The 14451-nt window shown below is 40.0% G+C and overlaps 1 protein-coding gene across 4 annotated transcripts in view; it reads right to left on the reverse strand.

The window, feature by feature from the left end:
• The window catches only part of anks1b (ankyrin repeat and sterile alpha motif domain containing 1B), a 264035-nt gene that overhangs the window by 142259 nt on the left and 107325 nt on the right, over positions 1-14451 (reverse strand). For all 4 annotated transcript variants that reach the window (XM_040035435.1, XM_040035437.1, XM_040035438.1 and 1 more), the window contains 3 exons: positions 13000-13101; positions 7167-7289; positions 6157-6344 (listed from right to left, as the gene is read on the reverse strand). In XM_040035435.1, coding sequence (XP_039891369.1) covers positions 6157-6344; positions 7167-7289; positions 13000-13101 — 413 coding nt within the window. The remainder of the gene's footprint in view (positions 1-6156; positions 6345-7166; positions 7290-12999; positions 13102-14451) is intronic.

Below are 14451 nucleotides of genomic sequence, written 5' to 3' on the forward strand. Positions count from 1 at the left end.
CCAAGAAGATTAATTGTCAACCGGACAAAGAAAAGACTGATGGTACCGTACAAAAGCCATTTGTATACATCAGCATAGATTTAGAAGGACAGAGGGTGACAGCAGTTATTTTCGAAGCTGCTATGACCAATATATTTACAGTAACAGTGGCTCATGTAACCCTGGCACAGACAGAAACAAATTGGAATAAACAAGCTTTTACATTAAGACTGAATTAAAAGAACAAACGACATGGTAGAGGGAGACTTTGCTCCTGAAGGCTCTGCTGGTTGAGAGAGGGGTGGGAGTTGGAGGCTATTATGAAGCCTTTCCAGGTGCCACTTATTGGTCAGAAGCAGCTCACTGTTGATTTGCCTTCTGGAAAGAAAAAAGAAGCAAGTAGGACTGCAGAGACTGGTCACCCACCTCTGCCATTCTCTTTAGCTCTACACACAGAGTTATTAAATTCATCTTTTTGGCTTCAAAGCACAATGCTAACGTCGCTCTGTGACAGCTGTGGGTGCAAGTAAGTGGCAGTTTGCTAAAATTATTTAACTTATGGTGCTTATGGCTAAATGTGCAGCAGATTCACCAAAAACACTTTTATGGGATAAAAATCAAACAATCAAATACATTCTTATCTAGAATTTCTTTCCCTGACTTTCTTCCATTACTGGAGATTTTGATAATTACAGTAAAAGCCAGCTTATTTCCCCTCAAAGGCACCATCTTTATCAACCTCAGTATCTCTTTGTGAAGCTCTTCATGGGGATCACAGCAAAAACCCGCAACCCTTCTCATATAACTACTTGAAATACCTGCACAGCACTGCTTTGGGCTAGTATGTGTTAGTGAGAAAAGCCCATTAATAGCAGAACATCTGAGGCTCACACGCAGTGCCCTTTCCTGGGGGCTCTTTGGCTCTCAGGGGACAGGTGTGCGGATGGGCTCTGCAGTATGAAGCGTCAGAGGGCAGATAAAGCCCACCTGATATCTCTGTGAACCAAACAACGCAGCCGAGGGCGTAGACCACAGCAGATTACAAAGACAAAAACACATATCGGCCGTCTCTAAAACTGCATATAGCTTTTACCAGGAGTGATGAGGGTGCACAGACTGAGGGAGGTCTCATGTTCATCACGCGGTGATTATCTTTAGAACAGAGGTCTAAAAGATGACAAGCGAGAGGGCAAAAAGAACAAAAAAAGAAAAGGATTAAGAGCGGCAGGAATGCAGAGGGCATGCTAAAGAAGCAAAGAATGAAAACTGTGCACCCAAATGAAGTTACAGAAGGAAGGAGAGACAGATGGGAAGAGCCAAAGAACGGCAGCGAGAATGGAGACGGAGGCAGAAAATGAGGCAGAAAGCGAAAGGTCACCAATCGCTCCAGATTGCAGAGGGCCCTTTGCAACACTTGAATATTGATTGATCTAAAAAGGACTGCAGTATTCACATATACATACTGCACTGTATGCATAAACAATACATAACCTTTCATTACAGTATGAATGTGATGCCAGCCAGTGTTCAATAGAGAGGACACAGTTAATTATTCATACTGAAAGCTGCATAGCTAATCAATATTACATTAGTTGTCAATGGGAAAGCTTTAAAGGGATGGATTATGACTTAGGGAAAATCACCTGCTTAACTACATGAAAATGTGTCTTTTATGTCTGTCTGAAAGCTTCTTAACACAAATGAGTGTAGTTCATTTGATGGAGGAAACACAAAATGACTTATACTTGGATTTAAACTGACTCCAGTGTAATAAGTTTAAGTTACACGAGTTTAAATTTTACAGATCAATATGAAACCCAATAAACCCTTAGACATTTCCCTGCACTACATGCACATGGCTCTGATAGTGCAGCCAACTGGTTAGTGAAAACTAACCATGCATAAAAGAATATCTGTTGAAGAGAGTCTTTGCATGGATGAAAAACACAGTTTTTACACAGATTTTAAGTGGCTCGACAGATCCAGGCTCAAATATCTCTACAATGACTGAATGGGTTATGCTGCACTAGATTTCTTTCCTAATTGTTTGGACCACTAACACTGAAAAGTGTGATATGTCCCCTGATGGGAAGACAGGAACTGCAGGTGTGGCCACAAAATGCCATTTCCACAAAAAAGGAAGGAGTACATTTTCATATTATAATTATATTTAAAATAGTTTCTTTTTTTACAAAAAAAAAACAAAAAAAAACAATCAATCAAACTAATCAATTCTGGAGTGAATTTTTTATATTGTATGTCTCATGTTCAGAGTTTTTACTCAGGGCTGCAAGTATTGTACAGATTTCCAACTAGCATGGAGAAGTCTTAATTAACTGGTCATTATAGACAATCATGGTTAGCGATGAATAAACAAGGATCAACTCCTAAATCTAACTGACATCTACAGCAAGGTGACATTTTTGGTGCAGAGAACAATATCGTGGCAAAAATTACATTTCAGACCAGTATGAAAAATCTGATCAATATGCCCAATAATATGATTTATTACAATATATCCTTACTTGATTCTGTGCTTAGTGATAGAATGTTAGTATCGGGAGACAATAAATTTTATAACCTGTTAGTCAGTGTCCCTCAACATATAGCTTAAAGCAAAGCTGTATATCATTATAGTCCTGCAGGGTCGTTAGCATGGCTACAGATTGGCACCAAATATTAGAAATTAAGGAACACATTTGATTTTTAGTCCAGACAGTACTTGTAAAGGGTATTTACAGGTTCCGGCCTCTTAGATGTGAGGATCTGATTCTCTGCTCTATGCATCATCTGCACGCAAAACACAGAAAGAGTCCAAGTAGGGAAAAGAAAAGTGGCCAGCAGGGGGCGAGCTGTAGAAAGAAGTCAGAGTGCAAGTCCACAAGAAAGTTTTCCTCACTTGACTTATGACCTCATTAAACACTTTTCTGTTGGGTTTATGGCCTCAGTCACTACCTTAGCTTTAATTCACTTAACATGATGTCAATTTTGGTCCAATTTAGAGTAAAACAGACGACAAAGCATCCAAGCCTCATTTGTCACATCTGGTTTCCAAACACCAAGATGAAAATGGCCAGAACACTCTACTTAAAGCTCCACGATGACATCCACCTTTTATGTACAGTCTGTGCTTTTCCATCACGGTTATTGGGATACACAAGTTCTGGAATTCTGGCTGGAAAAAATACACAATCTCAGCTTTGATTTGAAATACTTAGATAAGCATGTGGACTAAATTATTTAGTTTTGAATTATAATTGAATAATAAAGTCTTGTGTAATAAATGTAAGCAAAGAATACAACCAGTGCCAGCAGACCAGTGGCATCAGATTATAACAAACACATGCTGGTTTAACCACACAGAATGCACATGCTAGTGCTCATTTGAACACAACTCACACACATTTCCACTCTGACTTTCTGAATTCACACTGTGCCAGCATTCTTCGTGAGTGTATGCAATCTATGTGTGAGTTATTGCGCATATTTGCATTGTTCATTTCTGTACTATAGAGACACTGAATCGCATACTAAATAGGCCCGGCCTCAGTTTAGACAGTAGCCTGCGGGCACATATAAACACACACAGACATACACAAGCTAGGAGTGTCAGTAATAGAATACAAATTGGTACTTATAGAGAGGGGCACAAGATGGATTCAGGTAATTACAGCCTGAGTAAGACGTGGTGTACGTGTTTAATGTGCATGCACGTGTGAGAGAGCCTCAGCATGAGGTCTGTGCACCTGCTGCACTGTCCATAAAAGCTACTTGAATTACGCTGAAAGTGAACTTATTAAAGAAATGGAAAAAAAAAAAAAATTGGACTATTGATCAGCGTCACAATATTTTTTGCTGGAGTGTCTGTGCATGTGTTACTGTAGGGGAGCAAGATGGAGAGAAATAGAAAGAAAAATAGAAACAGACGAGCAGTAATAAGTGAGAAGTGCAGGCACATTCGATCGCATTTCTTTGGACAACCCTGTGAGTGTGCACGCCTGAGTGTGCGCGCACGTGTGTCTGTGTGTGGTCTAAAGGTTCAGGTGTGATAGATGACCTGTGTTTCTGTCTTTCTGGCTGATGGAATTGAGCCTCAGAGCCTCTTCGTCACGCTGTGCTGGCTGTTAGAAATAAACTGCAGGTGTGATTCTCTGGTCAGCTAACACTGATAAAGGTCATCCACTTCCTCCTGAGCTGAACTTCAAGCCATTAATGTCTAATCAGTTTTCTTCTGCGTAAGAGTGTGTGTGTGTGTATGTGTGTTGTGTTAGGAGAGTGTGGACAGATACGGGGAAGGCGTGAACAATATTTCAGCATAAATAGGCACCAATTTAGAAGAAGGTCATGAAAAATATCTGCAGGCTGTGAACGGATCTTTGAGCACAAAGAATAATTACAATTGTAAATAAACCCTGGACCTGTTTTGTTTCTGTAACAAGAAGTGACAACTCAACAGGACGAGCCAACTCAGCGGCATCAGTCTGATACTGCCCTCTGTAGTCAAAATAGTCAAAGTGCAGTCTTTTTTGTAAGCCAGAAGTACACAAAGTGCCCATTTTATTAGGTGCACCTTGTTAATACAAGGCTGATCCCGCTTTGACTTTAAAACTTCCTTTAAAACTTCCTGAAGGCTTCATGACGCAGATTCAGTGAGCTGCTGGAAACACTTCTCATTCACACGGATCTCGAGTCTCAGACTGAGATATGCCAAGATGCAAGCCATGCTTTCATGCTGTTTACAGCTAATTCTGATCCCATCAACAGAATGTTGCAGCAGAAATCGACACCCATCAAACCAGGCACCATTTTTCCAATCTTCTCTTCCTGTTTTTGGGTAAGCATGTGTGAACGGTAACTTCAGTTTCCTGTTAGCGTTCTCTTATCTGACAGGAGCGGCACCCGGTGTGGTCTTCTGCTGCCATAGCCCATCTGGTTCAAGGCTGTGAACTCTGAGATGCTCTTCTGTACATCCTGGTTCTGACAAGTAGTTATTTCGGTCACTGCTGCCTTCCTATCATCTCAAAGCAGACATGCCCTTCTCCTCTGACCTCTGGCATTCAACAAAGCATTTTTGCCCAGAGAATTACCGCTCGCTCGATATTTTCTCCTTTTTCTCAGACCAGCCTAGCTGGCACAAACAACCACATCACTTTCAAAGTCACTCAAATCACCTTTCTTTCCCATACTAATGCTCAATTTGAACTTCAACGGGTCATCTTGACCGTGTCCGAATGCCTGAGTAGCTGCCATGTGACTGGCCGATTCGATATTTGTATTAACAAGCAGCTGAACAATACCCAGTGAAGTGGCCTTGACAGTAAATGAAGATCTGCAGCACAGCTGGGCCCTGTGTGCAGTAAGATAAAACATCTTGAAGGACTAAATAAGAGCTGATAAGCCTGCAGAGAGAAATTCTTTTAGATAAACAGAGAGCCTGCCTGCAGTCAAACATTTATAGATGTGGCAGAAACATTTTACTCAGAACCAAAATATTTTTCTATCGATTTTTAAGTCTTAATTTATTCTAGAGCAACACAGACATTATTGTAGGGACTGATTGCAATTCGGTCACTCCTGAAATTAAGACTTTCTGAGCCAGTGACCTCATACCAATCTTATCTGAAATTGCAACCATAAACTATCTAGTTTTTTTTTTTTTTTTCATTTGGCAGATTTGCACTGACATTTGCACTTTTGTTTTATCTGTTTACTAAAACAGGAGAAAAAAAAAAAGAACAAGTAAAACAGAAAGCAGGCCAGCACAAAGCAGCCAACTAAAGGGATATTTAGGGGCATAAATCAAACTCCAAAGACAGCAGGAGAAAAAGAAGTGCTGCAAAACCACTAAATTCTTGTATTTAAGAAACTGGAATAAGGCCCGGACATTTACTTTTGAGTTAACCATCATCATAGTCAAGTGTCAATTAACAGAAAAGTAGAAATGCATTACTAGTTTTCTTTTTGGCAAGGAGTTTTTCAGAACAACTTTAAACTCTGGTGTGAGAATATTTAATTACCAACGAGGTGTTCAATTGCAAACTACCTCAGTGCCCTTTTTTCCATTTTTGCCTGGCTCATTACTTCCCACAAAATGCATTTACATGAGCAGACCAAGAAAGGAGAGGCAAACACCACAACCAAAATGCACCACGCCTCTGTAATAGCCTAGTGGAGTACCTTGCTGGCTCGAGTCAGAGTGCCGTTGGGTCGATCTGGGCGCTCCTCATCGGACAGCCGCCCGCTACCGAAGCTGTCCATAGAGTGGGAGGAGATGGTGTGGCAGAGCTCCTCGAATGAGTAGTCCCTATCCCGGCACTTTTTGATCTCATGAAGCAGTTTGGACAGTTCGCTTGTCACAGCATCATCTGAGGAGGATGTAAGAAATGTGATCCGTATCTGTGAAGCCAGTTATTCTCAAACCGGGTACGCCAGCAAATATATTTTATCACCAAAACAACAAAGAAAAAAAGGTGGAAGTAAATCTTTTATATGCCTGTCTGATTTATTGTGAGATTAACCTGTTTGGCAGACACAAAACTCCTCCCCCGTCTGCTTCCTGCTTTGCTTTTGTGTCGCATTAAGGCACACTGTGCTAATCACTTCCTCCCGCTTCCCTCCACGACTCTCTAGGTAATCAAGGTAATTATGGGATCTGCTGACAATCACTGAGAGGAGAGCAGATCAGCACACACTCAGCAGGTTGCAATGTCATATTTGTAACACAGGGGGCAGTGCTGGACAAGGTAAGTGTGGAGTGGCAGTGACTGTTATTCTCCACTAAAGGAGCTGCTCTCCATGGCTTTATTCAGCCCATATTGCAAAAAGTAAACAATAGTTCCAATCAAGTTTAGTGGCGTTGTTCTTAGAGTAAACTGGACACACATGCATTTGGATGATGGACTGGTCTGTAATGTTCCCTTATATATAAATAAATGCTTTATATAAATGTCTTTGTAGTTGTTTGGGTATATTACTAAACATATTGTAAGCCTTTGTGCAGAATGCATAAAGGAATGTGCTACATAGGTTGTTATTTGTTGTTATGTCATCTGTCTACACCCAGTTTCTGTCTTTATTTCTACCACTTCCTCTTTTTAGAACTAAAAAAAGCTGTATTTAGTCACCTCAGAGCTCACAGTCCAGTACTTCAGTTGTATTGTGTCACATGAGTCTGTCTGCATACTTACTCTTGTGTCTCAGTGAAGGGGACGCGGAAGGCGAGGGAACAGAAGTTCGAGGTGTAGGGACAGGACACGTGCGGACAGGCTCCTCCAGGATGCTCAGCTTCTCCATCTCATCCATCATATATTCTACAGACACGTGGAAACAGCGGGGAATTAAGAAGATGGACGATGAAGCAGACAAGATGAAAGCAATGTGAATTAAGGGGAAAGTGAAAATATGCCAGGAAGACGGGAATAATGAGCAGAAAGGGCACAGAGTGGAGGAAGTTTGGAGAGTGATCGAGGAGGGAGAGCGAGAGAGAAAAAAATCATTTCAGAGGCATTTTACCGGATCAATATAATAGCACAGCCATCAGTATTGTAAACAGCTTGAGCTGCATTCAATTCACACTTTTCCCCGCACCGCAAATTCACTTCACAGCTTCTGCTAATAAAGCAATCTGCTGTTCACGAAGGTAAAACAGAACAAATTATGTGGCTAGGGAAGGAAAGAGGAAGAGGAGGGGAGAAAAGGGTTCAGGTGAAGGGCCAGAAACAAAGTTCAACACTTGTTTAACTCAGGCAAAGCACACGAATACACTTGCAGACAGAAATTAGGTGGCAAATTCCCTGCAGAGTCCTAATGAGGGAGCCGGTTAATGTCAGGAGGAGTGTTCGTGCGTGTGGGTATATTTTCATTATTATGAATAGTGGCATTCAGCTCAGTAGTTATGACGAACAACCACATTTGCATACAACTACACTTAGTACTGGAATTTGTATCCGACTCAAAAAGAAAGACGAAATGCTTCGACAGATTTGTTAAGTTCCATAAACAGCAGAGAACACAAAGTGCAGCGTCTTTATAAAATAATAAAATAATCCACTGAACTGTAGTACACAAGCAGTTGCTGATGGGCAGTACAAAATGAACTTGTTAATTCAAACAGTCGGATGAATCGTGTGCTGTGAAACAAATGAGATTCTATTCATAATGAGGTGCCTACGGCAACCAGAAAGCCCCTCGACTGGTACAATTGAGTAAATGACAAGTATTCTGCTCTTTGCGTCTCTGTCTGTGCGTGTGTGTGTGTGTTTGTGTGTGTGTGTGTGCTTTTCCATCTCCTCTCCAACAGGAAATGGCATGCAGCTGATCTTTTCACTGAGTCACAGCTGCGTCCTTTCCCTCTCTCTCACACACATTCACTCTCCAATTTATGCTGAAGTCCAAATCTCTGTTTGCACTTCTAATTTAGAGAGACAAGCTTTTCACGGCTGTCATTTCTGACCAATATGCACAATGACATGAATTTTTGACTTTTAAAAAGCTACGTTCATTTCATAAACATATTTTCTAGCCTCACTTGTGTGCATATTAACAAATATTCCCCCAAGCTGTGATTCTATATGCACAGCTCGGGATGTGAACAGCTAAGGATGCCGAATTAAGTCCAGACAGCTGCACTGTATTGACATCTTCAACCCCAGTTATCCACATAATCACTCTTCATTCTTGTAAATACAAGTGTGTAAACAAGCAAATCCACAGAACTGTATTGTAAACTCTATCCATTCTCTTCTGCTTTTCCAAATTAGGGTCGCAGAAGTTATTTTAAACTGTAGAGGAAATCCCAAATATACCAAATAAAGCTAAATGTTAGGAGTAGGTGTACAAAACAGGGAGCAAGAATCTAGTAGGTGGTACTGCGACAGAGGCTATACGGCATTTGGTTAGCATACACTGACTGGTGAGTTACATATATCACTTTTCTGTCATTTAACTGTTCAATGAAGTTGGTTTAAAATGAATGTCAATGTAGGAGGTCTGTATCAGAGGGAAAAGCTGAAAAAACGTTTGAAAGTCCAAAATGTATGTCCTTCACATTTTCTAAAGGATTCTGGCCACCAGGCCTGGTGTTCGACTGTCTTGAATCTGAAGTCAATAACATGAACATCCTGTCTTGGATCAAAAATTCAAGCTGGTGCTGGTGTTATGATGGGGGGTCCAACTGGGCATTGTTTCAATTCAATTCAAATTCTTTATTGTCCCAAAAGGGAAATTAGTTTAGCAACAGGATAAAAGTAAACAAAAAATAATATAAAATGACAATAATAGTAGTAGAAAATCCCAGAACAGTTATATGGCATTTAGGAGACAGGATGCAGTAGGGATAAAAGAAGTCTGGAGTCTTTTGGTCTTCCTCAGAGGTACCCTAAAACAGCGGCCGGAAGGCAACAACTCAAACTCACTGTGAAGTGGATGGTTTGAACAATTAACAATAGAATGAGCCTTTCTAAGCACATTTTTATTGTAAATGGCCAAAAGTCCATCTTACCAGCGCCCTGAAATTTTTCTAGCAGTTTTTACCAAAAGACCCAACCTCTTCTTATTCTTCACCGTCAGGTTACCAAACCAGGCAGCAATACAAAAAGACATCACAGATTCGACAAAACTTCTATAAAACAAAGACAACATCTCAGATGAGACATTAAAAGATCTAATTTTCCTTAAAAACAACAGTCTTTATTGAACTTTTTTAGTAATGGCATCAGCATGAGATCCAAAACACAGTTTATGGTCAAGTACCACACCTAGATATTTGAAACTCTCAACAATCCCAATATCAGCAGTTTTAACGATAGTGGGTGATGAGCTATAAGAGGACTTCCTAAAATCAATAATCATGTCTTTCGTTTTTGACACATTTAGTGAAAGGAAGGAGTCATCACACCAATCCACAAAATCATGTTTAAACACCACAGCCTTGAGTATTGTTGCTGACCATGTCCATTCCTTTAGGACACAGTGTACCAATCTTTTAATGGCTGTTTCTAACAGGGTAACTCATCATTTCACAAACTCAAATCATATCAAACTGGTTTCTGGAACATGCACTCAAATGTTCACCGTACTCAAAGGGCCTCCGCCGTCACCAGATCGCAATCCAATAGAGAACCTTTGGGATGTAGTGGAACAGAGCAATATTGAATCTATGCCTCGAAAAATTCAGTAAGTGCTGAAGGCAAAAAGCAGGTGTAACCCACTACTGCTGAGGTGTACCTAATAAAGTGCTGAGTGTACATCGTGTAGTTTCAATAAAGGGCTTGAACAGAGTCCAATTCTGTTATGTAGCGGAGACGCAGACCATCTCTAAAGCTCACTGCTCTTCATTAGCAAAAAACAAATTACTCAGAAGTTTTAGATGTTGGGTTTGGGGGCCGCTTTATGAACTGAAGAAGAGAATTTTAGCCCATTGTTCACTATACCTTTAGCTGGTTAAGCCTCCAGAGGTAAGCATGTGCTGTTTAACTCTGCCTGACTGATGAGAATCACAAAAGAGAACTAAAACTAAAAAGCATTTCGGGGAGCAACTAGCTATGTGAAATCATTTTTCAAGATGTGTGGGTAGGTTCTTCGCAACAACAAACCACTTCCACTTCACATATGTAACTCTGAAGCAAGTAGAAGGATAATAAAGCAACAACTACATGTTAAGGTTTAAAACACAAGACAAATATAGACAATTTTCCCCGATTTTGTTATTTGTTTACGCCTCAAATTGTTGTCGTGCTAAACTTGAAATAGGAAACTTGAATCACTAATTACATCTAAATTGTTCTGCCCTTTGCATCGCTGTGCGTTCCCTGGTTTAATGTCAGCTTTCTGTCTGTTATTTTCTAACCGTGGACGATTTGTTACATTCCTGGGGCTCAGTCTCTGCTCCCCTTTCTATCTTTGTCTCCTAGTTAAGACTGTTTAGCGGTTAATTTAGGCTCTCCTCGTTCGCCTATCCCTCCAATCCTGTCTGTCTTTATCTCACTCTCTTTAAATCATGCGCAACAACACGCCTAACGTACACCCACAGACTACACAATGACAGATAGCGAAGGCCTCCAAGCCACAGATTAGAGCGTTCAAACTGAACCTCATAATCACTTCAGGATAAAACTGTCTTTAGAAGGTGCAATATGGAGAATCTTTGGGTCCGCGGGGACTGCGGCGCAAACTCACACAAACAAGCACTGGTTGCACACAAAACCCACTGCAGCAGGACAAGAGCAAAAACAGGGATCTTAATGGCAGGTGGAATAAAGTGAAGACACTGAAAATGACGGTATGCTTTTTTCTTTTTGGGCCATAAATTACAGTATAGCTGGATATACCTGCATTACTCCTCCAGCCACAATAATTTTGAAAACTCCTAAACATAGACTATAAACTGCGTATTAAAAACATTAATATTACCTTGACTTCACCCATTTGCAATTCCTGAGTTTAGTGTTATCACAGAAGCAGTTGCCATATTTAGAGAAGTGTATAGGTGTATTGCATATTCATCACTCTCCACCATTTGCACTTAGAACTGAAGAAGCTTCTCGGATGAGGGGTGAAAGGTTTTCACGAAACTTAAAGAAGTCCAGACGTTTTTCTTTCCAAGCTCCTTAGACTACTATGACGTGGATGACTGAGAACCTTCAGTTACATGTTTCAGATCAAAGACATTTTTGTATTAGACAAAGATAACCTGAGTAAATTGGTTATCTTTGTCCAGCATGGACAGCATGTCAAATCATCTTATTGGGATCAGTTCGGACTTTGCAAAGGCAATTCCAAAACCGTCTTCAGGACATGAACTGGTGGCCGGATTTTCTCCTTCATGAGCATAATTCATGGTTCCATCGATTATAGCAAGTCGCCCTGAAGCAGCCCTGAATCATCACACTACTGCCACCATGTTTGACTATTGGTGTGATGTTCTTTATATGAAATGTTGCGTCAGCTTTATGCCAAATGTAACGGGACTCAAACCTTCCTAAATGTTCAACTTTTGTCTCATTGGTCCACTGTCTGGCAGTAATTGGGCCACTTATTTAATGATTTAACAAGGGTTACTTCGGTTATCTTTATTCAATATTAAAATTTGTCTGATGATCTGAAACGTGAAAAAAAGTATGAAAGTATGAAAAATAGTATAAATCTGATAGGGAGCAGATGCTTTTTCCTAGCACTCCCACTTTTATTTTGAAACTATCAAAGGCAGAGTACACCAAGGACAGATCATCGACCAAATCAGCCACCATAAATATGCATTTCTTGTATTTCTTAGGACGGAAACTACAGCACAAGGGCAAAAAGTCCACAAAGAAAGGCATCATTTACTTCACTCATCATAGCTCGTGGTTCTAAATTTCACAAGAGTAGAAACTCTTGTCAGAGCAGATAATTTTTTAACTCATCAAAGCAAAAAAAGCAAAAATGAAACTGATGCCTGGGATGATTGTTGCATTCCAGTTAGTTGAGCCTTTTCCAAATTCAACCATCATTAAGGATTTTAACAAGGGATTTTCCTGCTTTGACAAGTTGGGATGTTTGAAACTACTATTAAATAGCAAAGCAACAAAATCCAATATGAAGATGTAAGTCTGACCTTTTATGGCATGCCAAGGTCTTGCTGCTCCTTCACAATGTGTGTCGATATTAGTATTCATTTATACACTGCTGGAGAACATCTATTATAAGGGTTCTTAAGTGGTTTAGATATGGACTTTATTGCACAGTAGTCATCAGAAATACCATAGTGCTATTTATCCACTGAAACTTCCAGAATCTTATTGATAACAATCTTATTTAAAATCCAGCTAAACCAGTGAGACAAAGAAAATAAGTCAAGGCTAACAGTAACAGTGCATTCACCCATTGTACAAACTAAACACATACAGGAGCTTCCATTGTCGCTGGTGAACTGTTAAATCTTTCTTTTTGTTGTTATATATTTAGTGAACTTATATAAGATTCTTACACCTGAAATGCCCCACTTTCTCAATTCATCTAAATCAAAAGTGTGTGCGTCTTTACCTTGGATGAGAGCAGTGATCTGCTGGGATTTTGGTGCGGGATGATCCCTCAGAATCTCCAGAGCCGTTCTTCCTTGGCTGTCTCTTAGATTGGTGTCGATCCCTGACACACAAACACACCCAAGAAAACGTGCATAAAATACAAGAAAAAGAGGGGAAAAAGTCAACACCCATTACTTAGTCTAACAATACAGGACCTACTCAGGCTTGCTCATGATAATTCACCTTCACCGCAGATACACAGAACTAAACACATTCAAGCGCAGTTTACAAAAATAAATATGAAGTCAGATCTGTAAACACACCACTCGGTCAGAAACACCAGGGAGCATTTTTTCCAAGATTATGACCCAAATGTTTTGTAGATGAATGCAAATTAGTCTCACACATGCACATTCTTGCAATGCTAAGTCACAATCTCAGACAATGACACATAAAAAGACTGCATTCAAAGACTGATGCACAATATCAAATAGGCCATATGTGAAAATAAATGTCGTTCCAATCGTTCTGCTGGGTACCATCAGAAATGTATCAAACTGTAATAAAAGGACATTTACACCTAAGCTGGCATTTCAGGTTTTTATTTTCCCTCCTTATTTCTCATGTGGTTTGTACATTTATGAATGAAGTCTGTAATGTGATTAGTGCTTCAAGGAACTGTAGATGTAAAAAACAGCTTCCCTGGCTTTTTTATTTATCAAAAATAACAAATGTGTTTAAAAGAAAAATGTATTATAATAATAACGGCTTGTTGTTTAATGCTCTTCATGTCTCAGAGTTGTGCTAAACTTAGCTTACTGTTTAATAGCATTCAGTTTTTATTTAGTTGTTCTTAACTTTCTATTTTTAGCCTTTTTAGCCTTTATTTGAGCGGTCAGTAAATAGCAGACCAGAAAGTAGCAGACACTGTAATGACTGGAGGCCCCGCCAAGCTCAGACGTTGCAATGCTCAGAGAAAGTACAGAAATAACCACATTTACCTACTCAACTTGAATGTCACATGATCCTTTTCTGTGATACTAAAGGTTATTTCTTTGGTCAAAAAATGACTGATGCTTACTTGATAAAGCAGTTACACCAACAAGCCATTCTCTACGCGTAGGCATAGAGGCCCATCCTACACCTCTACAGTAAACCCACCTACCGACAGGCAATATTTTTAGCTATATCGGGTTAGAGCTCAGTGACTCTGACAAGTACAGCCCTGCTTTGATCCAGGATGTTAATAAAATCAAGGCAAAAGGAACATGGCCACCCAGAGGAAATCCTGTAGGAAACAGGAAGTGCTGAAGGAAAGTAGGTGGAGGATGGCAATGATGTCAAAAGGACAACAGTGTCCAGGCTGTTTTAGTAAAAGTACTAACTATACCCACATGACTTCGAGCTACTAGTTAAGACAGGAGCTGTTCTACCTTCGGGAATCTTTTTCAGTCATTGCATAAGATGACAT

Source organism: Simochromis diagramma, unplaced genomic scaffold (assembly GCF_900408965.1).
Source record: "Simochromis diagramma unplaced genomic scaffold, fSimDia1.1 OVJJ01000816.1, whole genome shotgun sequence".
Taxonomy (NCBI): Eukaryota; Metazoa; Chordata; class Actinopteri; order Cichliformes; family Cichlidae; genus Simochromis; species Simochromis diagramma.